Source organism: Protopterus annectens, chromosome 8.part0 (genome assembly GCF_019279795.1).
Source record: "Protopterus annectens isolate FY-2018-M chromosome 8.part0, PAN1.0, whole genome shotgun sequence".
Taxonomy (NCBI): domain Eukaryota; kingdom Metazoa; phylum Chordata; order Ceratodontiformes; family Protopteridae; genus Protopterus; species Protopterus annectens.
In genome coordinates, this window is record NC_056741.1 from 1,285,558,222 (window position 1) to 1,285,583,566 (window position 25,345).

General features: G+C 39.4%; 1 protein-coding gene across 1 annotated transcript in view; it reads left to right on the plus strand.

The window, feature by feature from the left end:
- Window positions 1-25,345, plus strand: part of CIC (capicua transcriptional repressor) — a 1,784,113-nt gene that overhangs the window by 1,486,513 nt on the left and 272,255 nt on the right. The window contains exon 13 of the mRNA XM_044080802.1: window positions 342-511. Coding sequence (XP_043936737.1) covers window positions 342-511 — 170 coding nt within the window. The remainder of the gene's footprint in view (window positions 1-341; window positions 512-25,345) is intronic.

A 25,345-nucleotide genomic window follows, 5' to 3' on the forward strand; every position in this document is an offset into this window, starting at 1 on the left:
AAAATGGCTTATGTTTGACATTTTATGTGGTCACATATGGGAAATTTTTGTTGCTGTGGGGAGTACAATATTTTTTAAAGACATCACCCATAAATTATGAAAGATGAGGGAATGTACATTTTTCTCTTTTGATATACTGGAAACTATGGATATTCTGACACGCTGCATGACCAGCTTTCTTTTGTTACAGTCACTTTAGCATAATACTTAGGTGTCTGCACATATTTTATTTCCAAGTAGTATAAAATATGTCATACTAGTGTTTACCCATGAAATTACTGAAGCATTATAATAACCTTGTTTAACAATCTGTATTTTTTTTGCATGTGTCTTCAATTTAGATTATTCAGATTGCACCGATGCATGTTGTACAGTCGCAAGTTCCTACCCAGAATACTTTGGTACAGCCTGCAAGTCCTGCCATCCAGAATGCCATTCCAGTAACTGTGGCAGCAGCAGTGATGGCAAGTTCCACCCAGTCGCAAAAGGTGTTACTTCCATCTTCGACAAGGTATTGATTAACCCAACTGTAAGGTTGGTGAAAGTAATTTATTTCTAAGGGGGATAATAACTGTTATGGAGAAAGTGTCTCTTGTAGTCACAGCAGAATGTTGGTTGATATTCTTTTGTAGTGTGTGCGATACATTCATTTTTTCCTGACAGATACTGGAAAAGAAGAGAAATTAATGCACCTCTATTAAAGGTGATTGCATTTGTATTGAGCTTTTCTTTGCCTCTTGAAATTGTCAAGGATAAAAAAAATATCTGTAGGTTCTGACAACTTAAGATTGTAATTTATCGGCAGTGTTTACTTACTTGTTCACTCATTCATTTTTTTAAACTGAGTGATGGTACTTGATTGAATAAACCTCCTTTAGCCATGACTCTGACCTTTTAGATCAAGCATAAACATAACAGAGGAAAGGTGTAGTGCTGAGCTAAGTAAAACTACTAGTAGTGTTTTATCCATTGAATAGCTAAAGCATTAAAACACTTTATCTAACCATCTGTTATTTTGCATGAGTGATTAAGTGAGCGAGTGAGTGAATTGTAGTGTAGGTGCTGACTCTGACAGAGTTAATGGCTTTGGGTTTGAATGCAAAAGTTAACTTTGCAGAAGGAATTAACACTGCTACAAGGAGTTCTGAAATAGTCAACATTGTTAGTGACTCATCCACAGACTGTAAGCTAAATACAACCTATTGTTTTCAGTTGGTAGAGAACAAGAAGTTTTTGAGAAGCAGTTAAAAGAAGAAGAAAAAAGTCATTAAGCAGTTGAAAGTACTTTGCTACCTGTATATTGGTAGCATAAAACAGATTAGATTTTGCTGGAATTATATTGCAATGAATTAATGAGAGGAAAAAAAAACATAAAAGTTGTGTACCCAGAGCCATAGCTAGATGTTGTGGTGACCACTGCTGCTGCTACCCAATCTGGTCCCTTCCTCTTCAACTCTAAGTTGAGGAGCAAAAAAAAAATATTCCAAGCACTGAAGGACAGATAACACTGTTATTTCTAAATAACTGTAACAAACTGCTTGCTGCATTCTGAATACCAAACATGTATCCCTGATTGCAGTGTGAAACCAGTGTTCAGAAACTGAATGCCGGTATTTTACTTCCACTGATCAGCAGCTGCCAGTTATGTCCCCTGACATGTTGTGCCCAGGGTGGCCACCCCTTTTGCCTTACAGTAACTACACTTCTACTGTGTACTACTTCAGTGAGCAGGAATGGGGGTGGATTGTATAGATGTCCTTCTCTTCTTATGTTGCAGTATTCTAACATGTGGGATCCTCCACCTGAGGCGACCCGAATGTCCGGCTCATATATAAAAGCTAAGCCTGGCTGCTGTATTGTGCATGGGACATCACATGCAGGGGCCATAAACCGTGGGCCATAAATGTGTTGTCCACATGCACGGAACTCAGAACTTCTCTGCTGCCAGTCAGACGTTAACTTGTTCATTTTGTTCTGCACAAGTGACTCCTATAAATATACGTACCCTGTTGGGAAATTTTTCTCTCTTTTTCTCTGCTAGTTTAGGCTGCTGTATAATTTATCCCTAGTTGATTCCGTCCATGTCATCTAGGAAGGGAAAATGTAAGTGCGGTCGACAAATTCCGCACAATGACAGCCACAACCTCTGCTTATTTTGTTTAAGGCTCTCCCACGACTACAAAGCATGTTCCATCTGCCAGTCATTTGTTCCTAAAATACTGCGCAGCCGTATCGCATCCCTAAAGCTTTTCATTGAGAACCAGTGACTCAAATGCCTTGCCTTAGGTATGGAATCGGAACCGGCCATCTCGGTAGAACCACCAAAAAAGAAGGCCAAAGTAGCTGGGCCAGATACTGTGCCTCCAAATACAGACTGCCAGTCTAGGGGCTGAGGTACGTCCAATAGGCTTGATGACTTTGGTGGGTACCGCTTCGGCCGCGATCCTTGTTTCTCCAACCTGCATGTCCGCAGAGGTACCAGCGATGTCGGCCTCTGATGTCGGGGGGGGGGGGACCAGGTTTGCTTGAACGGCTAGCATTACCATCTGTTACTGAGAAAGGCACTTCTAATCCTAGGCTGACGTCAGACACTAGGCCTTCACCTACTCAGTCAGGACACAAGACTCCTTCTCTAAAAGGAAACAGAAGTCTAAGCATCTGTCTCCTCAATCAGAAGATTTGCCTGATTAGCAGGCATTTTCCTAATCTCTCTTTCAGGCCTTCTTGGCCCTGAGCCCTACTTTATCACAGAGTCCTGCACCTCTTCCAACCTTGAGCCACATGCCTGCTTTTGCTGGCCCATTGCCACATCCACAGACCCATCAGGGCGATTCTTCTTCTGATGAGTCCCTGTCCTGTGCCTCACAGCTGGCTTCTCCCCTGGAATACTGCCCTCCTGACAAGGATTTCTTAGAAGGTGATTCCTCACCTGAGGACACCACCTTTGGAGAAACTGTTCCCAAATGAGGGAATACTTTAAATGGGATTCCACACAAATGACAGACGTACCAAAGAGGTATTACAAGCTTCTGCAGATGGAATCACACTCCCCCTCAGCTATACCTCCAGTAATCCAAGCCTGTTTGGATGCTTTTGCTTCAGCTTCCAAGACTCCAGTGTCTCAGCCACCTGGCCTTAAGAGACCAGTCAGGTTCTATAAAGTCCCTGATGACCTCAAATTCCTTATTAAACCTCCCATGGCAGACCCAGACAGCTACCCTCTTCTTCCCTACTTCCATCAGATAAAGATAGCAAAGCGCTGGACAGGTTAGCAAAGAAAATGTTTACTTCTTCAACCCTGGCCTTTAGAGCCATTAATTACCAAACTCATATGTTAAAATATGCTTTAGACCTAGTTTCACAAGCCATGAATCTGCTGTCATCCATTCCAGATTCTTCCACCAAACCACAAGTTGCACTAAACTTTTCTTAGCTGCATAAGTCACTAGACACTCCATTAAATGCAGCTGTGATGCTGCATCAGCACCACCTAGGTCAACTGCGCTGCATCAGCATCAGTCCTTTGTAGGTACTCCTGGCTCAGGCTACAGCCACTGCCAGATGACTTCAAAAACAAGATTATGGATGCCCCTCTTGACAGTTAGTTTCTCTTTGGGAAACAGTCAGCAGAACTGTTCAAAAACCTGCAGGAGAAGAGCAAGGAGCTTCAGGACCTCAGGCACCTCTTTGTCTCACCAGTGCCTAAGTTTTACAGAAACTACCCTGCCAAACCAAGTATTGTCAGGAATGCCTCTGCTCCTTCTACCTCCAAATCTAGAAAAGATGTCAGGAAACCTTTCTCTTCCAGACCTAGCACCTCTCAAACTAATCAAAGGCAACCCTTTCCTGACTGCCTAACAGTGCGTGACTGTCAAACCTCCCCTTACCACCTTCCCCTTTCTGGGCACCTCTGTCACTGTGTTCCCCTGTGGCAACAAATCACCTGAGACAACTGGGTTCTATCAGTTGTGGACAAAGGATGACTTGGCAGGAAAAACCTTCCCCAAAAGGTATACCCCTCCTCCAAAAAAAAAAAATCCATCTCATTCCTCAAGTGATTCAAGAGCTGGTCCTACAGGTCAGTTTAGAAAGGGTGCCCCCAGGACAAGAAGGTCAGGGCTTCTGTTCCAGGCTCTTCCTAGTCCCAAGAAAGGGAGGACCCATGGACACCCATCCCTGGACCTGTCTCTTTTAAACTGCTTTCTGCATGTACCCACTTTCTGCATGCTGTCCCTGCAAACCCTTCTTCCACTCTTGACACCCAGTTCCGTCATCGCCACTTTAGACCTGAAGGAGGCTTATCTTCACATCCCTATCTACCCAGCCTTTCGCAAATGCCTGCTTTTTGCAGTGCAATTTTGGCATTATCAGTTTACTGCCTTGCCCTTTGGTTTGTCTACTGCACCAAGGGTATTTACAAAATGTCTAGTCCCTGTACTGGCATTTTGCAAAACAAAAGCCATTCAAATCTTCCCATACTTGGACGACCTCCTAATCCAGGCAGAGGATACAAGTACCCTGCGAAGACACCTTCAATTCACCATCTCCCTCCTCGATAGCCTGGGCTTCACAGTCAACCTTCTCAAGTCCTCCCTTATTCCTTCCCAAGATCAGATTTTCTAGGGTTGCACAATAAGAATGGATTTGATGAAGGCCTTTCTCCCACCAGAAAAGGTCACTTCACTGACCAATGTCTTTCAAAAACTACAAGAAAAATGCAAAGCCTCTGTCAAGCGAGGGTCCAAACACAGAGTTTAATACAATAAAGGTAAAGTGCTCTTCGTCTACCAAGACAAATGGGTAGACTTATCAGACAAATTCATTAGACAGATAAATGCTTTAAATTTATTCATTTACAGCATTTATGCATCTAATGTGTTTGTCTGAAGAAGTCTACCCATTTGTCTAGGTAGACGAAAATCGCTTTACCTTTATTGTATTAAACTCTGTGTTTGGACCTTTGCTTGACGGAGCCTTTGCATTTTTCTTGGAGTTTGTGTTTCCCTTTTGAAGTTTTCGTTGGTCTTTCAGAAACTACTCCTAGTCAACTGCATTTCAGCCAGGGAATTCCTTTGCCTCCTGGGTCTGATGGCAGCCACTCTTCCCATGTTGTCTGTTGCCAGGCTACACATGATGAAGTTTCAATGTTTTTTGAAGAATGTATGGTTCCAGCACGCCCATCCAGTAGAGTTTCAGTTGCCATTACTTCCCTGTCTAAACAAAGAAATCAGGTGTTGAATTCAACAAATTCATCTGAATCCAGGACTTCCTTTACGGCTTCTCACTACAGTTCATCAGATGTACACAAACGCATCAATCTGGGGTAGGGGGGCCACTATGAATGAACTCAAGATGCAGGGCCAGTGGGACCCCCACCTCCAGAAAAAACACGTCAACATCAAGGAAATGACTGCCCTTCTCCTAACCCTGAAGGCATTCCTTCCCCTCGTATATCTAGGTCTCCTCAAAATCTTTACAGAGAACACCACAGTTGTGTGGTAAATCAGCAAGCAAGGGGGGGACCAAGTCTTACTTACTCTGCAGACTGGCCATCCAAGCATGGGAGTTGGCTACCCTCTCCAAGGTAATACTACAGGAAGTTTACATCCCATCACAAAACAACGTTCAGGCAGATGCTTACAGCAGGTCATTGTCTCAAAATCACAAATGGATGTTGCACAGACATGTTTTCCTGGACATAGTCCACCACTGGGGTACATCACAGATAGATATATTTGTCTCCACCTCAGAACAGACAACTACAGCTATTTTGCTCAAGGTCCCCCTCCCCACAAACCTGAAGAGTGGATGCCTTCACAATTTCCTGGAAGGGGATGATTCTGTATGCATTCCCCCCTTCCCTATTATACAGAAAGTCCTGTGGAAGATTCAGCAGGACAAGCCAAAAATCTTGCTGGTGACCCCCTTTTGGCCAAGGCAGTACTGGTTCTCACTTCTTTTGTCACTAGCCAAGGGAAATCACCACAAGTTACCTCTCAAGGTGGACCGCATCATACAACAGAAGGGATCTCATCCACCCACACCTGCAAACTCTCAGACTAACGCTGTGGGTAATAAACTTTTGATCCCATTTAGACACCTTTACTCAGAGGACGTGCTAGCTGTCCTGCAGGAGTCCAGGAAACCCACTACCAGGAGATCCTACTTATCCAAATGGAAAAGGTTTTCTACTTGGTATCTTCACAGACTAGACCTCTTTCAGGCGGATATACATCTAGTCTTGTCTTATTTGTGATAGCTCCTAAAATCTGAACTTTCATACTCCATGAAAGTCCATTTGTCAGCTCTCTCAGCCTGCTTACCTCTGAGTCTACCATTGCTATCCAGGTGAAGCTCTTTGTCAAAGGGATCCTTCACATCAGACCACCAAGAAAACACATTCCTCCTCCTTGGGATTTGAATTTTTTCTGGAAAAACTCACTACTGCTCCATTTGAACCCACAGCTTCAGCCACTTTAAAGATTTGCACTTAGAAAACAGTGCTCCTTATAGCCCTAACTTCAGCCGAAGAGTCTCAGAGGTACAAATACTCATGGCTAACCCACCTTACCTCATTTAGTCTAACTCATTTTCAGTGGAGACCCGGAGAGAAAAGCGCCAGAAGTATTACATATTTTTACAATAAAAATCCAATCAAAAATAAAGTAAAAATTTTAAAACCACCATCAAACATGAAAATCAACAGAGAATATCTGTACATAGAGTAAGTTAAATAACAATTGACAGGTCTAGAAAGTATCGCACATGAATTACATATAAATAGATAAACCAGTGTTATAAAATCTGACTTGGCAGCAAAACAAAATGGAGTAGACCATCACTTAAGCAGCTTTAAAACAACTGCGGATTACCACTCTAACAGTTGCAGCTTGTCTGGTTAGTGAGCAGATGAGCCGTGAGAGGAAACAAAATTTAATGCCCCCTCCCCTTTAATCTGAAGTAAATGACATTTTTTTCCCCTCAGGCTTTCAGTGTCACAGCAGTTATAAACAAAGATGCATTTAATAGTAGAATTTGTAATCATAAATAGATTTGTAGGCCTTGCTTTGCAAATTAAGAGAAGCAGATGATTGAGTGCAGTGCCTAGAAATTTTGCAGTGTACTTGTACTTGTACAATGTCTGAGGTTGTTTTTGTGTCAAATTTTGCAGTGCAGTGGCTGACCTTTGGCCTACACTGTGGCCAATTTTATAAAAATCAGCAGCAGCACCCTTACGCTAAGCTGGCAGTGGCATGTCTGACTGCCTTGATTAAAGATTGACAAATGTGGTTTAGTTTCCTTTGTAGTACATCTGCCCTCAAAAGAAATCTACATCACCTATGGTGAGACCCATTGTCTATTGAATTGGAATTATCTGTGCTGAGTACCAGGAGACAGAATTTAAACTTATACTGATGTAAGGTCACCATCCATTTTTTTTTTTTTTTAAGGAATTGAATAAGGCACAAGAAACAGGGCAATGCTAGGAATCCATACTGTTCTGTAGTTTGGAGACGTTTTTTAATTGCACCCTGCCGGGCTGATAGTCCTTGGTTAATCAAGGATTGTTCTGCACATTAATGGAAGCTGCAAGTTCAGCTGCTTCTGTAGGAGTGCTTTTGGTTTGGCTGCAGTTTTGCCAAGAACTTCCATGCTACAGAATTTCACCCCCCTGAGGTTGCCATAAAGAATTCATTCTTGGTTATTTACAAGTATTATTCTCTACTGCAGAACTTAAAGTGAAGCTACAGTCAGTGTCACAGTATATCATGTGAGAGATTCCAGATTATTCTGTCTGATGTCTGTGGAGTCCCATGTGACAAAGGTTTGCCATGGGGAATGAGCTCAAGTAGGTAGCGGTGAGCTGATTTCTCTTGGATTGGGGGGGGGCAATCCTGTATTGCCGTTTGCTGAACAGGGAGTTGTCTTGTAGGGCTTAAAAATACAGTAAGACACCAGCAGTATCGCACAACAGACCCCCTTCATAGCAGATACCAGCAACTTGGTCCACAAGACGCCCCCACCCACTGTTCTTCAGATATTGCAGACTATGAAAGAGGAAAGTGGGAGTCTGGGCAGAGTGATTAAGATGTTTACCCTACAAGACAAAAGGTGCATGGTTTGACTCCCACATGGGGCAACTAGCTAGGCTTAAAATGGTCCACAAGGGCATTTAGCCTAGTACTAATCTATAAACCTATGAGTAAGGAGACCTTTTCAGCCACAATCTGAGTGCAAAGACAAAAACTGATGTACAATGCATGCAATTTGCACAGAAAGAGATCACAGCAAACAGAGATCAGTTAAACAAGTCAAGTCGGTGAACAAGCATGGTTATTGCATACATACACCCACTTTTGACATTGTTTAGCTAGAAAACAAATTTAAAGTTTGTGTGGGTGTGAAGTTGGCAAAATGGTTAAGGTGTCTACCTTGTAGACACAAAGTGCAGGGTTTGATTCTCGCATGGGGTAACTGGCTAGGCTTAAAATAGCCCACAAAGCCAGTTAGCCTAGTACTAATCTATGAACCTATAAAGATAGGGTCTCTCTTCGTACTAACCCCTCCTTCATGCATAAAGTGGTCAATGAACTATCCCTTAATAAATCTATTAATTTACCCACTTTCTTTCCTTCCATTCAGAATGACTGAGAAAGTGCTCCATTTCCTTGATATCCACAGACAACTTAGATTCTGTCTGGGTAAGACTAAGGACATCAGAAAGTCCAACCAGTTGTTTGTATCCTTTCACCCCAGAGTTCTGGGGAAAGCTGTATCCAAACAAACTATATTTACATGGATTTCAAAGACAATATCTTTATGCTATTCCTTCCATGGGAAACAGTTACCCTATACAGTCAGAGCCCACTCGACCAGAGCTGTGGCCTCCTCAGGGGCATTCTTCAAAGGGCTAGATACAGCCACCATTTTAGATGCTGCTACATGGTCTTCAGTCCACACTTTAACACATGTTGAGCTTTGGTACTCTCCCACATGTTAGAATACTGCAACATGAGAACAGGAGGACATAGAATAGTTGTGTAAAATTTTACCCTAACCATAAATGTCCTTCTCTTCCATGTTGCAGTATTCCTATCCCACCCTCCTACTCCCTCTAAGACCTTTTCCCTTTCTGGATAGCATCCTTTCAGCTTGCCTTAGACTGTTGTCTGACTGGGGCATTCAGTTCTGAGGTCTGTGCGTGCGGACATTGCATTTATGGCCCATGGTTTATGGTCCCTGTGTGTGATGTCCCACGCACCATACAGCAGTCAGGCTAAGGTTTTGTATATGAGGCGTTTGGATCACCTCAGGCAGAGGATCCCACATTTTAGAATACTGCAACATGGAAGAGAATTACATCTATGGTAAAAGTTTACACAAGTACTCTTTATGCAGACAGCAGGGAGACTGCAGCATGTTGCAAAGAATGCATTTTAAACATGGTTACAATCCGAAGAGAAATTTCCAGTATATAACTTGTTTCATAATGGACTGTGAGCGTACCCAAATTTTAAGGATTTAACTATGAAGGCCAGGGCAACCATTTCCTAAAGTAGTGCTTTCTGAAAAGAAAATAAATGAAACCTATTGTTTAGAGACTAGCTGTTTTCCCTTGATCAACTTTATTAAAAGAAACCAAAACTACTTTAAGAAGTGTTGATATTTACTCAAGCCAGGGGCCAATGTCTTGTGTTTTTGAGCCAAGTGAGGATATTTGGTGTTTGAATTGCTCAAAAAAATTCAGGTCCTGAAGCAAAATGAAGAATGCAGTATTTTATTACTAAAATGAACAGGTATGTTATCTTCTTAATGGTTAGTACCCCCAGAGACATTAACAGAAATAGGAAAGAACCAGAGCAGATGTTCATTGTGTTTCACTGTTGCAGTCATTACAGTTGGGTTATCGTACTGGCAGGCTACCCGCAGTCGGCCTGAGTTCCAAAGTCTAGGTCCGGCGTCGGTTGCTGTCGCCTCCTCCCTGACGTCAGTGCGCCAGGGGTATAAAAGATGCAGCCGACACCATTTTCTTCAGTCTTTCTTGCCGCGCGGTGCCCGAAGCAAAAGCAGTTCGCAAGTGCCGGTCGGCCGACTCCTGAGATTTTCAATTTCGAATTTCAGATCCAAAGTCTTTATTAAAGCTAAGGTTGTGGAAACTTTTTTCTTGCTCCAGACCGATGTCAGAAAAAGTTAATAATTGTATTTCTTGTGGGAAGCAAATACCCCATAAGGATTTTCATTCTTACTGTATTCCTTGCCTAGGCCCTGACCACGACGTTGCTAGTTGTCGGTTTTGTGCTAGATTTAACCAACGCACTATTAAGCGTTGGTACGATTTTGCATTTCATTATTTTGGCAGAAGATTTAACTATATAATGCCGTCAGAGCAACCGACTACCGGAGTTTATAAAAAATGAAAAGAAAAGGACAGGCACCAGAGGTCCAAAACCGACGACGTGGCCTCTGCTAGGCCTGTCGCCGGTTCGCAGTGAGGCACTTTTGCAGCCCCTGACGCCCGCTACCTCAGAGCCACAGGCCGCTTCCGACTCCCATGTGGAGCCGACTAGGCCGCTGGAAACTCAAGGTATCGGACTCTCTGAAACTATTCCCTCAGATGGGTCTGGAGCCGCTGAGCAGGCATCGGCTTCTGAGGGTGTTTTCAGGCCTACACAGTTATATGTAAAACCAACTTCAGCTTCAAAGGCAAAGACTAAAGCAGCTCTAAAGACAAAGAAACAAGTACAGCGTTCTCCTGGACAGGCCTCCATGCCTAAAAAACAGATGCTTAAAATGGCAGAAGACCTAATTACCTTGATCAGGGATTCCCATCCATCTCCTGATAAGAGGCCTAGGCAAGAGATAGAATATGCATCTTCAGATCAGGTTTCCATTTCCTCTGTTTCCTCTTCTGAACAGGAATATTCTCTTCCTCCCTATGAGGATTCTGATGATGAAGAATCTATTCCTTCAGCCTCTCCTCCTGAGGATTATTCTTTTGGGGAAACCCTGCATACTATGAGGGAGCATTTCCATTGGGAGCGCCAAGATTACTCAGAATCCAAGAAAAGGCTCAGAGACTTCCTTTTATTACCTCAGCACAGGCCCCTTGCCATTCCTCCTGTTTTAGACATTGTAGATGATGTATTTTCAGAGTCCGGACTGTCTCCTGACTCTTTGCCACCAGCTCCTGTTAAACCAGACAGATACTACAGGGTTCCTAATACACATAAATTTCTTTTATAAAAACCCTGCTGCAGACCCAGAAACTATCTCTCAGGGTCCCAAAGGGGTCAAGGCTTCCACTGCAAAAAACCCTATACCCTCTGATAGGGATTCAAGGGTCCTGGATAGATGGGGGAAAAAGAATTATACTTCTGCTACCTTGGCTGTAAGAGCTTTAAATTGTCAATTTCATATGCTTAAATATCAGCAATATCTAATGTCACTGCTTAAACAGAAAATGTTGACAAATTCAGAATGTGCAGAAAACAAAGAAATGCAGGATTTATTGCATGCAGCTGAACAAGTAGGAAAGCATACTTTGCAATGTGGTTTTGATTCTCTAGAGGCCTCTTGCAGGGCCACTGTTACAGGTTCTGTCAGTAGGAGACATGCTTGGTTAAAAGAACAGAATTTGCCCGATCATGTTAAAGCAAAATTATTAGATGCTCCATTACAACATGATACCTTGTTTGGTGTTAAAGCAGAAGAAGTGTTGAAGAAAATGGAGGATAAAGCTAAATCTATGAAAACAGTCAAGGATTTCGTACAGGAACAGCCTCCCAGATTTAGCAGGAACTGGCCTGCAAAGAATTGGTCCTTTCCAGTGTCAGACAGGCCACAAAGAGGCAGATACAGACGCCTCAGAGGCAGATCACAGCCCCAAGGCTCATACAGGCCTAAACAATGGGGTGCTTCTACCTCTAAAAGCGGAGAAGAAAAATCACAGCCATACAGGAAACAGTCTCAATGACTTTCCCCTGCCAGAACCAAGCACTTATCTTCTGGCAGCTCCTTTGGGGGGAAAACTAGCACTTTTTTCACAAAATTGGCACATGATCACCCAGGACAAATGGGTCTTAAATATCGTATCCCAGGGCTACAGGTTCCATTTTCACACCCTGCCAACGCCAAACGGTATGCCAGACCTGCCACACAATCAATGGGCAGAGGCACAAAAACAAGTTTCATCCCTCATGGACATGAGAGCCATTCAGCAAGTACCACAGCAAGAGCAGGGACTAGGATTTTACTCAAGGCTATTCTTGATGCCCAGAAAGGACAAAACCTGGAGACGAATACTGGACCTGTCTATCCTGAACACATTTCTGGATATTCCAAAATTCAAAATGTTAACTGCAGCAGCTTCAGCCCATGCTGGGCAAGAAGGCTTGGCTTGTGACTTTAGACCTAAAAGAGGCATACCTGCATGTCCCAATCAGACAATCATGCAGAAGATACCTCAGATTTATAGCTGGCTCAATGCATTACCAATTCTCTGCACTGGCCTTTTGGATTATCTACTGCGTCCAGGGTCTTCACAAAATGCTTGGCACCAGTAATTGTTTTTTGCAGACAAAGAGGAATTCAAATATATCCTTACTTGGACGACTGCTTTATTCAAGCAGAGAACAAGGACAATCTACTACAGCATCTGGCGTTTGTAAAAACATTACTAACAGGCCTAGGGTACACAGTAAACGAAAATAAATCAAAACTCATACCCTCTCAAGAGATAATATTCCTGGGTGCAAGCTTAAATACAACTGCCCAGATGGCTTATCTCACGCCAGACAAACACAGACAACTGACTACTTATTTCAAAATTTTGGCAGCAAAGACCCAGTTATCTGCAAGAAAAATTCTGCAGGCTTTGGGCTTCATGGTATCCTGCATTCTGCTAATTCCATATGCAAGACTGCATATGAGGAAACTTCAGTGGTATCTAAAAAGTGTTTGGACTCAACATTGACACAGCCTGGAAACAATAATTACCCTCATTCCCTGCCTGCAGCAGGAGTTTCAATGGTGGGCAAAAGCCTGTCACCACAACATAGGACAGCCATTCACCTTACCCACAGCCAGGTAAACATTGACAACAGATGCATCAGATTATGCCTGGGGGGCCCATATGGCAGGAAGATGTATTCAGGGCACATGGTCCGCAAGTCAAATGCATCTACATATCAATCAAAAAGAGATGCTAGCAGTTCAAAATGCCCTGACAGCCTTCAAGGATCTACTTCATCCAAGACGGACAATACCACAGTCATGTGGTACATAAACAAGCAAGGGGGCACACATTCCTACCCCCTCTGCAGACTAGCCATGAACTTGTGGGACACAGCATTGACTTACCAAGTACATCTGCAAGCACAATTCCTGCCAGGAAGGATAAATACTCTGGCAGATGAACTAAGTAGAAACCTAATGGATCCCCACGAGTGGAAATTGGATCCACAAGTCTTCAGCATGATAACAAGGAATTGGGGATGCCCAGACATAGATCTATTTGCCTCCCCTCACAACTGCCAACTACAGAGATTCTGCACAAGGACTTATCTCAAGCAAGCATGGAAAGTGGATGCTATATCTTTCAGCTGGAAAAACCTAACAGTATATGCCTTTCCTCCTCTGCCTCTCCTCCCCAAGGTACTCCTCAAGGTCAGACAAGAGAAGCCAAAAATGATACTGATTGCCCCAGACTGGCCCCGCCAGTACTGGTACCCTATCCAAAAGAGCTTGTCTCAATGCCCAGCTTGGACAGTACCTCAAATTCCTCACTTATTGACCCAACAATACAGTCAGATACTGCATAGCCAACTCAGGACCTTAAACCTGGCAGCATGGCGGATAATGTAGCCATTCAAGACACACCTCTTTCTAAAGCAGTCATGGATGTTATTTTGGAGGCCAGGAGGCCTAGCACCAGAAAATCTTATGCAGAAAAGTGGAAGAGATTCTGTGCTTGGAACCAGGCACAAGGTATTGACACGATTGTTCCAAATATTCCTCAGATTTTGCAATACTTAACTGAGATGCTGGATAAAGGCCTTTCCTTTTCATCAATTAAAATTCATGCCTCTGCCATTTCAGCTAATATAATACAGAACCGCCTATTTTTTCTCATCCATTACTACGGCAATACCTCAGAGGGGCCAAAAACATAAGACCCCCAAGGAGAGCACCAATACCTGCATGGGTCCTCAACTATGTCTTGGTAAAATTTACACTGCCTTCATTTGAGCCAGCATCTGCAGCTGATATAAAATTCTTATCCTGGAAAACAGCTCTGCTCCTAGGAATAACCTCCGCCAGACGAGTCTCAGAGTTACAGGCACTCATGGCTGTGGAACCTTTTTTCATTTTCCATCCTGACAGGGTTTCTCTGAGGACAAACCCTACATTTATGCCTAAGGTAGTGATCAGTGTTGCCCTTAACCAAACAATTTACTTGCCTACCTTTTACCCAAACCCACAGAATAAGGGTGAGAGACTTCTGCATTCTTTGGACATTCACAGGCAGCTACGCTTCTATTTGGACAGAACCAAAACTTTCAGAAAGACTGAACAACTTCTAGTAGCATATGCTACAGGATCACAAGGAAAGCCTATCTCAAAGCAGACTATTTCAAAGTGGATAGGCCACTGCATTCGTTTCTGCTATTCACAGCATGGCAAATCAGTGCCTAAGGGCATTAGGCCACATTCCACCAGAGCAGCAGCCTTCCTCAGAGGAGTACCAACCAAAGACATCTTAGTGGCTGCAACTTGGAGTTCAGTGCATACTTTTACAAAGCACTATCACTTACCTCTCTACTCTAAATCCAGGGTGGGCTTTACCACTGCAGTTCTGCAGGGCCTGATAGCCTCTCCTAATCCTATTTAGCACCAGCCTCCCAACCATAGCTTTGGGATTCAACCCAATTGCAATGACTGCAACAGTGAAACACGATGAACATAGTACAGTTGTGTACCTGCCATAAATGTAAGTGACTTACTCTGGTGTAAGGCCTCTCTAAAAAGCAGACTTATACTGGAGTGAATCCCTTAAACGGAGAGCAAGTTGTTTGGAATCTTGCCTTAAGTGTGGTGTGTGTGAGTTGATATATATGAGAAAGGACAGCTTCTATTTCTTATTTGCTTTTATATTAAAGTCTTGGGCTGCTCCTGCTACTGCTAATCACTACTTTTAAACTACTTGCACTTTAAAGGTGGGGGAGCATAGAACTACTAGCTGTATTAGTGAGTAGCTATTGTGGCTAGTGGTGAGGAGTGAGGTATTTTTATTTGATCATTCTGATTAAGTATTTATTTATTGTAATTTAAGAATATGGATGAAATGGACATTTTTTCCTAAATGATTAGGGGGGTAGGGGTTACTGACTATTGTATAAAGATTGTAAGATGAATAGAGATAATAACTGTGGGTGGGATATGAAGTGCTCTTTGTGGCCAATATGTTAGCCTCCTGTTGGGCAAATAAAAGTCACTTCTAGATATGTTGAGACTGGTAGAGGGTAAAAAGACTAATAAACATATTTTCCAGTAGTCAAAGTACTGAAGAGTAAAGAAACTCAGACTACAGTTTTATTTATCCTTCAAGTTTTTGACAGAGACAAGGACTTAAAAACAGTTGAGTTTCATGAAGTGTTGGGCTATCAAGACAAGTGTAAACATAATAAGGGTGTTTAGAAGAGGGAAATAATTTTTACCAAAAAAGTCAAATAACAACAGCCAACAGTTAGTTGTTGATGAACTTGATCTTGTGAATGTAAGTAATTTTAAAGTGGGTGTAGCTCGACATAGTACTAAGAGAAGTCTATGTGATGAAGAAGCAGATGATACAGAAAAAAGAGATTAGAAACTGTAAAGAAGAGGAGAAAGAGGGTCCTAAGGGGGAGTTTCCTGTAATAGTAGCCTTACTGTAATTGAATGTGCTAGCCTGGTAAAGGAAATAGACAACAGGCAGTAGAAAAGAAGCTGAATTCTGGTAGGGAACAGCATATTTTAGTAATTGGTGATTCGGTTCTAAGGGGTTAAAAATTTATTGCCAAGAATTAAGAGATATTGTATAAAAGTCTCTTGATTAGCTGATGGTGCTAGCATGGGTGGTAATGGGAGGGGGTTAGATACAATATTTGAAAGAACTAAGAGGTATGATATTGTTTTTATTTGTGGTACAAATAATGTAGGAAGGACCAATAGTGATACATTTGAGAGTGAAGTTAACAGTATCATGATGTGTTAAGATTTAGGATTTAAGCTTATTATATGTGATAGTTTTCTATTGCCTTCCTATAATTGCATTCTGTTAAAGTGGGTAGACAATTTGCCAACTTCATTAGGAAGCAGCGTCTATTACACTTCCTGTAGGGAATCAGTTTTTGGGAAGAAATATTATTAAGATTAAGATATTTTGGTTATAATAAATTGCACTCGAGTCGTCAAGAAAACAGATTTCTTAATAGTAGTCTATCAAAGATTATTAGAACTTTTTTTATTGAAGTAGCAAAGGAAGATGAGATGGAAGATGGGAATAGTAAGAAGTTAAGCTATAAGCTTCAACAGCAATTTCATAGAATTAGAATTTAGGGTAGCTTGAGAACACACTATGACATAGTATAAATAACAGAAACTTGATTTTTTGACATTAATAAACCAATCACCCTTCTGTGATATCCTGGTTATCATAAGTATAAAACATATAAAAAGTGTGTATCCATGTATGTCAGTGGTAGGTATGCCATAACAATAATTTTTAAGATTAACAAATATGAAATAATTGCTGTTAAAATTTGTATGAGAATATTGTTTTTTTTATAGACTACCACATCAATGTAAGGGAAATGTGGAGGTGCTTACGATTGCTTTTTTTTCCCCCAACAAAGATCTTTATTAATTTTTCACACATGACATAGGCAATCTTACATTTATACAAATGAATAACAAACATGACACCACTTTAGTTGTAAACAGTATACATCACAGACACCATTGAAACAACTGTAGTTGCAAACATTCTACAGCACTTATAATCTATCCAGTCATTGTCAGTTAAGCAATATATAGCATTATATATAGCTCATTCAAATCCTGCCTCTTAAACCTCATTCCTGCTGTACATATATTGTTTCCACAATTCCCATTTTTTCCTATGTAGTTTGCTCCCTCCCTTTTCTAAAGATCCCAGTTACAGTTGTTTTATCTCTGTTACTATATTCACTACTTCGTGGTGGTACTGCGGTAGCGTTGTCGCCTCACAGTAAGACGTTGTCCTGTTTGATTCTCAGCTAGAGCGTCTTCTGTGTGGAGACATGCATGAATGGATATACCTTCGTTGAAGGTTGTGCGTCAGGGCCGGCACCTCGGCACGTAAAAATCTACTGCCAATCATTAGCGAACCGGAGTTCCGCTGTGGTGACCCCTAACCGGGAAAAGCCGAAAGACACAACTATATTCACTACTTCTAGTAAAGTTGGTCTAGACTTTGATTTCCATTTTCTAGTAATTACTTTTTTGGCAGCCACCGTAATTAGACTCAGCAAGGCTTTACTATGTCTAGGCAATTCCAATTCTGTATCATAACTCAGAAAGATAATCTCCCAAGCCAATCCAATTTGCTCACCCAGCATCTCCAACAGACCAGTCTGCAGAAAATCCCTAAAGTCTGCTAGCTCATTACACTCCCAGAAAATATGTTCCTAGCCACCTCTTTCTTGCCCGTCACACCTCCAACACTTGCTATCCACCTGAGGAAAAACTCTTTGGAATCTACTTGGGATATAAAATTGCCTATGTAAACACTTTCAGGCAAAGATCCTAAATCTATACATGTATCCTCCCATTGTCTCTTGGTGAATTGCTTATCCAGTCTCTCTTCCCAAGCCTTTCTAAGCTCCTCTGATTGATCCTTATAATTGTCGTGCAATATTTTATATGCTTTACTAATTATTCCTTTTTAATGGTAGCTTCTGTTCTAGATTCTATTAAAAACTCTACCAGTGCTGGTCTTTCATTCAGGACCACCCCCTATTTATTTCTCTTTGCCTATACTCTGATGTCAGCCCTCGATAGGGAAGGCAATCTCTAACCTGCAGTCCAAATAAATTCTTGGCCTGTTCGCATTCTGTTACCTTTCCTTTTCTAGTTATTTACTCTCAATACCTTGGTTCCTTTGCCAGTTTTCTCCAGTAAATTCCAGCCCCCTCTTGCCTATTATCTGTATCCCTGACCACAGTCATCCCTATTGTCAAAATCTCTCTTCTCTATTGTTGTGCTGGTCTGGTTCTTAGAATACTCCCTGCTATTTTATGAATATATACTCTGTATGATTTTTGTTGTTCTCCTTAAGAGTCTGCATACAGAATCCCAATCTCTCCTTATTTCTTGAGCTTCTTCCCTGTATCAGCATCATTCCTTTCTACTTTGAATTATAGTTTTCTGCTTGTGCTGTGTACAAGAGCCTTAACTCTGTTGCTATAAAATACCCCCTAAATTGGGTAAGTCTACTCCGCTTTGTTCTGTTGGAAGAATCAGCTTATTCCACTTGACCCTTGCTGTCTTCCCTTCCCAGATAAAATCCTTTAACTCTTTTTTTAATTGCTATCCACAGCTTCTTCTCTGGTTGATAAAAATGTGCTTGACCTGTGTGTAAGACTAAAAAGACTAAAAGCATTTAATGGTTTGTATCTTAGTATCCATATCAATATAAAAAAGCTTCCCATTTCTCAATTTTGTGTTATCAACTGTTTAGTCTCTTCCCACGTATCCTTAGCTGCCACAACAGAGTAATTTCTAGTCTATACTCTTAAATATTTCATTTTATCATGTCCCCATAAATATGGATATTGTTGGACGAATTTATGTGTGGGTACATAATTTACAGCTATTTCCTTTGTTTTAGCTTCATTAATTTTGTATCCCAAGAAGATCTAAAACTGTCTTAAAATGTTCCACAACACTGTAATGTCCCTTTCTGGTTTTGTCATGTATAAAATAATATTGTCTGCAAATAGAGCCAGCTTTTCCTGACTACCATGACAGTTATATCCTTGAATTTCTGAATGCCTTATTTTCTTTGCCAGTGGTTCTAAATGTAATGCAAACAACAAAGGAGAAGTGAACAACCCTTTCTGGTTCCTTTACTCAAGCAGATGTTATCGGAGAGGACCCCATCCACCTTAATTTGTGCCTTCGATCCCTAATATATTCTTCTCATCAACCTTAAAACTGTGTCAGAGAAAGCAAATGCTTCCATTGCCCTGCTCATGAAGTCCCAGTCTACACTGTCATATGCTTTCTCTGCATCAAGACTCACCAATAATAGTATTGTCTTACATTCTGCTTCCTTCTGGGTCATCACTGTTCTGTTAATATTGTCAAATCAATCAGTTTTGGTATCACTTTTTGCCATTCTTTTAGCCATTATAGACTTAAACACTTTATAATCATGGTTTAGTATTGAAATGGGATATACAAATCTGGATCCGATAGATCTTTACCCTCTTTAGGTATTACTGTTACCACCACCTTCTTCCAGGATGCTGGTACTTCTCCTCCTCTTAAAATGCTGTTAAACAAAACCTTCCAGATCTTTATCATTTTTTTCCCTCCAAACTTCCATAAGAATAGAATCTATTCCTGGGGACTTTCCTGTAGATTGGTTATACATAGCCATTTTTATCTCATCCCTTTCTGTCTTAACTATTAGTATTTGAGCCTTATCTACCTCTAGTCTGGGCATATTTAATTCTTCCATAAACATTTCCATTTGTACCTTTTCTTGATTTCCGTATTTCTCTCCTTTACACAAACTTTCATAAAATTTCCAAAATATTTCCAATACTTCTACAGGGTCTCTTGTTACCTTCCTTAATGTTCTTCATATTTCACTGTTGCAGTCATTACATTTGGGTAATTTGCTGGCAAGTTGCCCTCAGTCGGTCTGAATAACAAAGTCTTGGGTCCTGCGTCGGTTGCTGTCTCCTCTTCCATGACGTCAGGTCGTCAGGGGTATAAAACATGCCATGAACCCCAAAGCCTGCAGAATTTGTCTTGCAGTTAACAGCCCTTTCTACTTTCTGTTGCCTCAGTCATTGTGCTAAAAGTTTTTGTGCTCTAGAATTATTATCAAAAAACAGTTGCTTAACAGCAGTGTTTCTAAACACGTGCATATTGTTGAAGTAATCCCTTATTTTCTATTTAGCATTCTGCAGTTGCTCCTTTTCTTGTTCGGAGAGATTCCCCCTATTCTGCAATACTTTAACATTTGTCAATCCCTTTAAATAACTCTTGTTACTGTTTAACCATATCTTCATTTATTTTATTTCCACCCTAATTTTAAACTCCACTTTAATTTTATCCCACTCCCTAGCTGTGTTTTCAGAAGAAAATTCTATCTTCTCTAGTAGCTCCTGAATTAATTCCAAAACCCATTCCTTGAATTCCTCTCCTTTCAGCTGGTAGGTGGGAAAGCACAATGTCTCATTTTTATTTCATTACCTTGCGTTTTTATTTTAGTTATTATTGGTGCATGATCTGAAGTAGTTATTGGGTGCTTTTCAAGACCTTCAATTAAGTCCACATGTTCCTTTGAGATACAAAATCTATCTAGCCTAGCCCAGTTTTTCTATCTCGGTGAGTAATATGTAAATTCACTCCAAACTCCCAGTACTGAAGTCAAATCTTCCATGCCAAGCATTTTCATAAATGTCTTCAAAAATCTACCCTCATTTGTTACATTTTCCCTTCGAGGCCCCCAGACATATCTTCAGTGTTGCAAACCAAATTCCAGTCTCCCAGAAATTTCTTAAGCTCCATTATAGCAGTTTTAGTGGGGATGTAAATGCATGCCAGTGTAGTCATCCTCCCTAGCCAGTAGCCCCATAGTACTATGTATCTTCCATTATTATCTTTTTTCCCTCTTCTTATCACTATTGGAGGTCCTCTTGCAATTAATATAAGTACTCCTCTTTAATTTTGCCCCAAATATTTTGCTGAATAACCATCCTAAAAACCTTTCTTTATCAAATTCACATGTTCAGTTCTTTCCAGGTATGTCTCCTGTAGCAGAGTTATGTGCACTCTACATTTTTTAATGTAATTCATTACTCTTTCTTTTTTATGTTTATCTTTAAGACCATTCAGATTGAAAGACATTACAGAAAGCACCATTTTCTTATATAGTTATTATTACCACCATTTATGTATAACTGCTTTTTTTGTTAAATGTCTAGTTCCAACTTTTATGTTACATGTGTATACTGTTTGGCAGGTTGGTTTTTTAAACAGTTGTTTCTGGTCATATCCACTTGTGCCTATACCACATCTTACATAACTTTTTGTTTTTTTTTGAAAGCCCTCAAACAGAACAAACAACCCCTCCCAAAAAAATCCTCCTAAAATGTATTTACTTAATAACACACAAAACTATGTACATCTTCAAATATTGATGTTTTTGCTTCCTAATAAGAACATAAGTTCTAATTTGATAGCTACACAGTCAGGCTAAAGTTATCCAAAAAGAAAGGTTAGTCATGCTAAGATGCATGGTACAGCCTGTGCTACTGTTAAGTCCTATTTGATTTTGTATGTCTTTATAGCTTTCCCAGTTGAGAAAACACTTGAATGCCTTCAGTAAGCACTTTCTCCAAGCCATTTTTCTCTGTCAAATTGTCTGATGGTGACATGCAAACCAGACACAAAACTGGTAAGGGTATCTTGTTTATCAGAAAAAAGCCTTACAGCATTCAGTATGCTTTTTCATTTACATGCTTTGTAATAAACTTGTTACTGGACCCAGGGTTTTAGCCCAGTCACAAGCATGGGAAAAAGCACACTGATTTTTCTTTTGTCACACACTCTTAACCAGAGACCCTTCGTCTCTCCCCCATCTCCTCCCCTCCTCCTTTTTCATTGCAATGCCTATATTTCTTAAAACTGAACAAAGAAAAAGAGAGAAAGGTGAAAAAAATCACCTTTTTTATTAATATCCCCATGCATTTTAAACAGAGAAAACTGTACTTCAGGTCTAATTGGTTTTACACTGTCTTTAAAGCTGTCACACCTGGGAAAACCCCTGATTGTTTTCAGGGAAAACCCCTGATTGTTTTCAGAGAACATTATGTCCTAGCCAGTTTCTCAGTTTTTTTTCCCTCAGCCAGTCCCCTTCCACCAGACTGTCTACAGTTTCTCTTTATCAGATTGTCTCCCTGGTGGAATGAATACCAGATTCAGAAATCCTACTTAGTATACTTACATGCAACTGCTAAGAAAAAAATCCTCATATTATTCAATATTCTTTTTCATCTACTTGCTCTTAAAACAAAGGTCCTTGATCAGTCATTTCCCCATGCAAGAATGAAAAAAGCACATTAATTTAAACTTTGTCGTGCCTTTTTAACTAGGCTCCCTTTGTTTTTTTTTTTGATAATTGCATTGCCTATATTTCTCAAAGATGTACAAGAAGAAAAAGAAGAGAGGGGAGAAAAAGAAAAACATCTGTTTACAATCCCTATTACACTTAAAAATAGCATGCAAAGAAAACCATGTACCACAAATACAGTACTATTAAGAACAGAAAGTGTTTTCTTTACTTACAGTTAGCATTCTCCCCTCTCTTCCCTTCCCCCAAGCATTTTTCCGAACATTAATGTATGGTATTTATTTTAGACTCCCCACACATCAAACAAATTTTGAAAAAAGTCCAATATTTCCAGATTTTCTTTTTCTGTCATATGTCACAAATATAAAACTGAATTTTTTTTTAAGATGAATTGTTCATTGGTGCTATATAATATCATTACACACATAGGTATATTTTATATGTTTTTTTGAGAGTGGTTTGCTGCTGCTTAGGTTTAAATTAATAATAAGAAAAAATGTTTTTATTATTATATTAGGACTTTAAAATGGTGTTTCTTTAAATTTTTAAAAGGTTGGGTAATCAGCTGACTTCTTCAGCCTTTTTTAAACTTGTTCAGTAATTTTCTTTTTTTTATCTGATGAAGTTCAGCCATATGTTTTGGACGAAAAGTGCTTAATAATAAATTTGTGAGTAGTTATTCCAGTCGTGTTGCCTGTTGTCTTTCTACGAGTTTTGGATATGTCACAAATATAATTATTGCATTGTAATCGCACATTAAGTTACTGATTTTATTACTTTTCTTCTGCGTCACCCAAATCCTGTGTCTGCTTCATTTCCAACATACTCTTGATTCTTCTAGTCAACTCTTTTGCTCCCTTCCTGTTCTCCATTTCCATTGAAATACTGGAAAAGGTTTCACAGGTGCAGTCTGTGTGTGGTCTTTATTACCAGAACAACAAGAAGCAGAATCTCCTTCTGTTTCACAGCTCAATTTTTGTTGGACAAACTTTTGTATTTCCTACTTAGCATGCATTTTAACAAAAAATGATTTTGACCTCCAGGGAAGAATACCTTAAAGACAGCTGGATACAGCAGTTTGAATCTCACACCTGCATCTCAACATTTTCTGAATAGTGGAATGAATTTACTTCTCTTTTGCCTTATGCACAATGAGTAATCATTCTCCACAAACACTCTGCTATCTCCTTGATGGAATTGTAGCAAGGTGTAGTCGATGCCAATAAGGAGATGAAACAAATGCAAATCTGAGAAAAAATACTTATATTTCCAACCAACAAAACGATAAACGCCACACGAATACTGCAGTAATAACTTCTTTATTGACCTAGGTTTCGTCCTTACGAACTTCTTCAGAATACTATTACTGTTTCTACTCAACCATTTTATACATTGCCAAATATTGAATAATTGCTTAATTGACACCTTAATTTCCCTCCAAAAACTTTTAAAAAGGAAATAACTTTGTTGGAATTCACTACATATCTATACATAACATTATACATTCCTAACTCTTGTATATGAACTTTAATAAAATTGTATCACTTGTCACTTAAAAACTACTAGTAAAATATACAATTATTTACTTATACATAAATAAAGAAATTTTTTAAAAAATGCTAACTATTATATATACATGTATGAAACTTTTTGTGTTATGTACCATATTAAATATATGATATTTGATGTATTTGTTATAATATATATCTATTGTATCTATTATATACACATGCCTATCTCACTAATCCAACTATAACATATATATTATAAAATATTCATATGTATACACATCAATTCTTATTTTTATACAATAAATAAATATTAAATATATTTAAATATCATGAAGACAGCGTTACCATCAATACAAAACAATTAAATCTACAAAACAATTGATTTAAATTCCTTTGCCATATAAGTGCAAATAAATTATATTTTATAATAATATAGTATGCAATCCACATAGTATGGGACCAACATATAAAGTGTATGTCACTTATATATTAATATACTATATGAAATTTATCTTTATACATAAAAATGATAATAATAATAATAATAATAAATGCCACATTTTATTTATTATATATTCTATTTAATTTCAATAGTGGCATAATGGTCATATATTCATTAATTCCCGGATGAATACATGAATTTAAATAAATTTGCCATTTTAATTCCTCCATGTCCAAATGGTACATCGTTATTTTACCTTGTGGATCCTGTTTGATTTGATTAATGACCATGAATTTGAATTTATGATCTTTGTATTCTATAATATGTCTTGCAAGAGCATTACTATTTTTATTATGCTGTATATCTAATAAATGTTCTTTAATCCGCTCTTTAAATTTCCTTTTTGTTTTACCAACATAAAAGGCTTTACATTGCTGACATAAAGCTATATATACTACATTTTTAGTTATACAATTATAATGTCCTTTTATTTTGATGTTACACCCATTAATCACTATTTCTCTACCTGAATAATATATATAACTACATATACTGCATGTTCCACATTTGAAATTCCCTTCTCTTCCATTTTGATATTTTTCAATAGTTGTTTTATTTTCCAATATATTTTTGAGGGAGGGACTCTTTTTATACACAAATTTTATCGGACCATTGAAAATATGTCTCCCTATTTTATCATTAACAAAAAACTCCCAATTTCTCCTTATAATATTTTCTATTTCTTTGAAACAATCATCAAATCTGATAATATACAATGGAATATTATTATAGTTATCTTTTTCCATTGTACCTTCATTGCCCAGTATTATTGTGTGTAATAAACCTGTTTTTAATATTGCCGTATATGTCCCATTTTCTCTTTTATTTTTCACTTCATTAAATATTTTGACACAAAATTGTTCTGGGTATCCTCTATTCATGAATAATTGCATGATGTATTTTAATTCTTTTATAAATTCCATCTCTTCACTTACCATTCTGGCC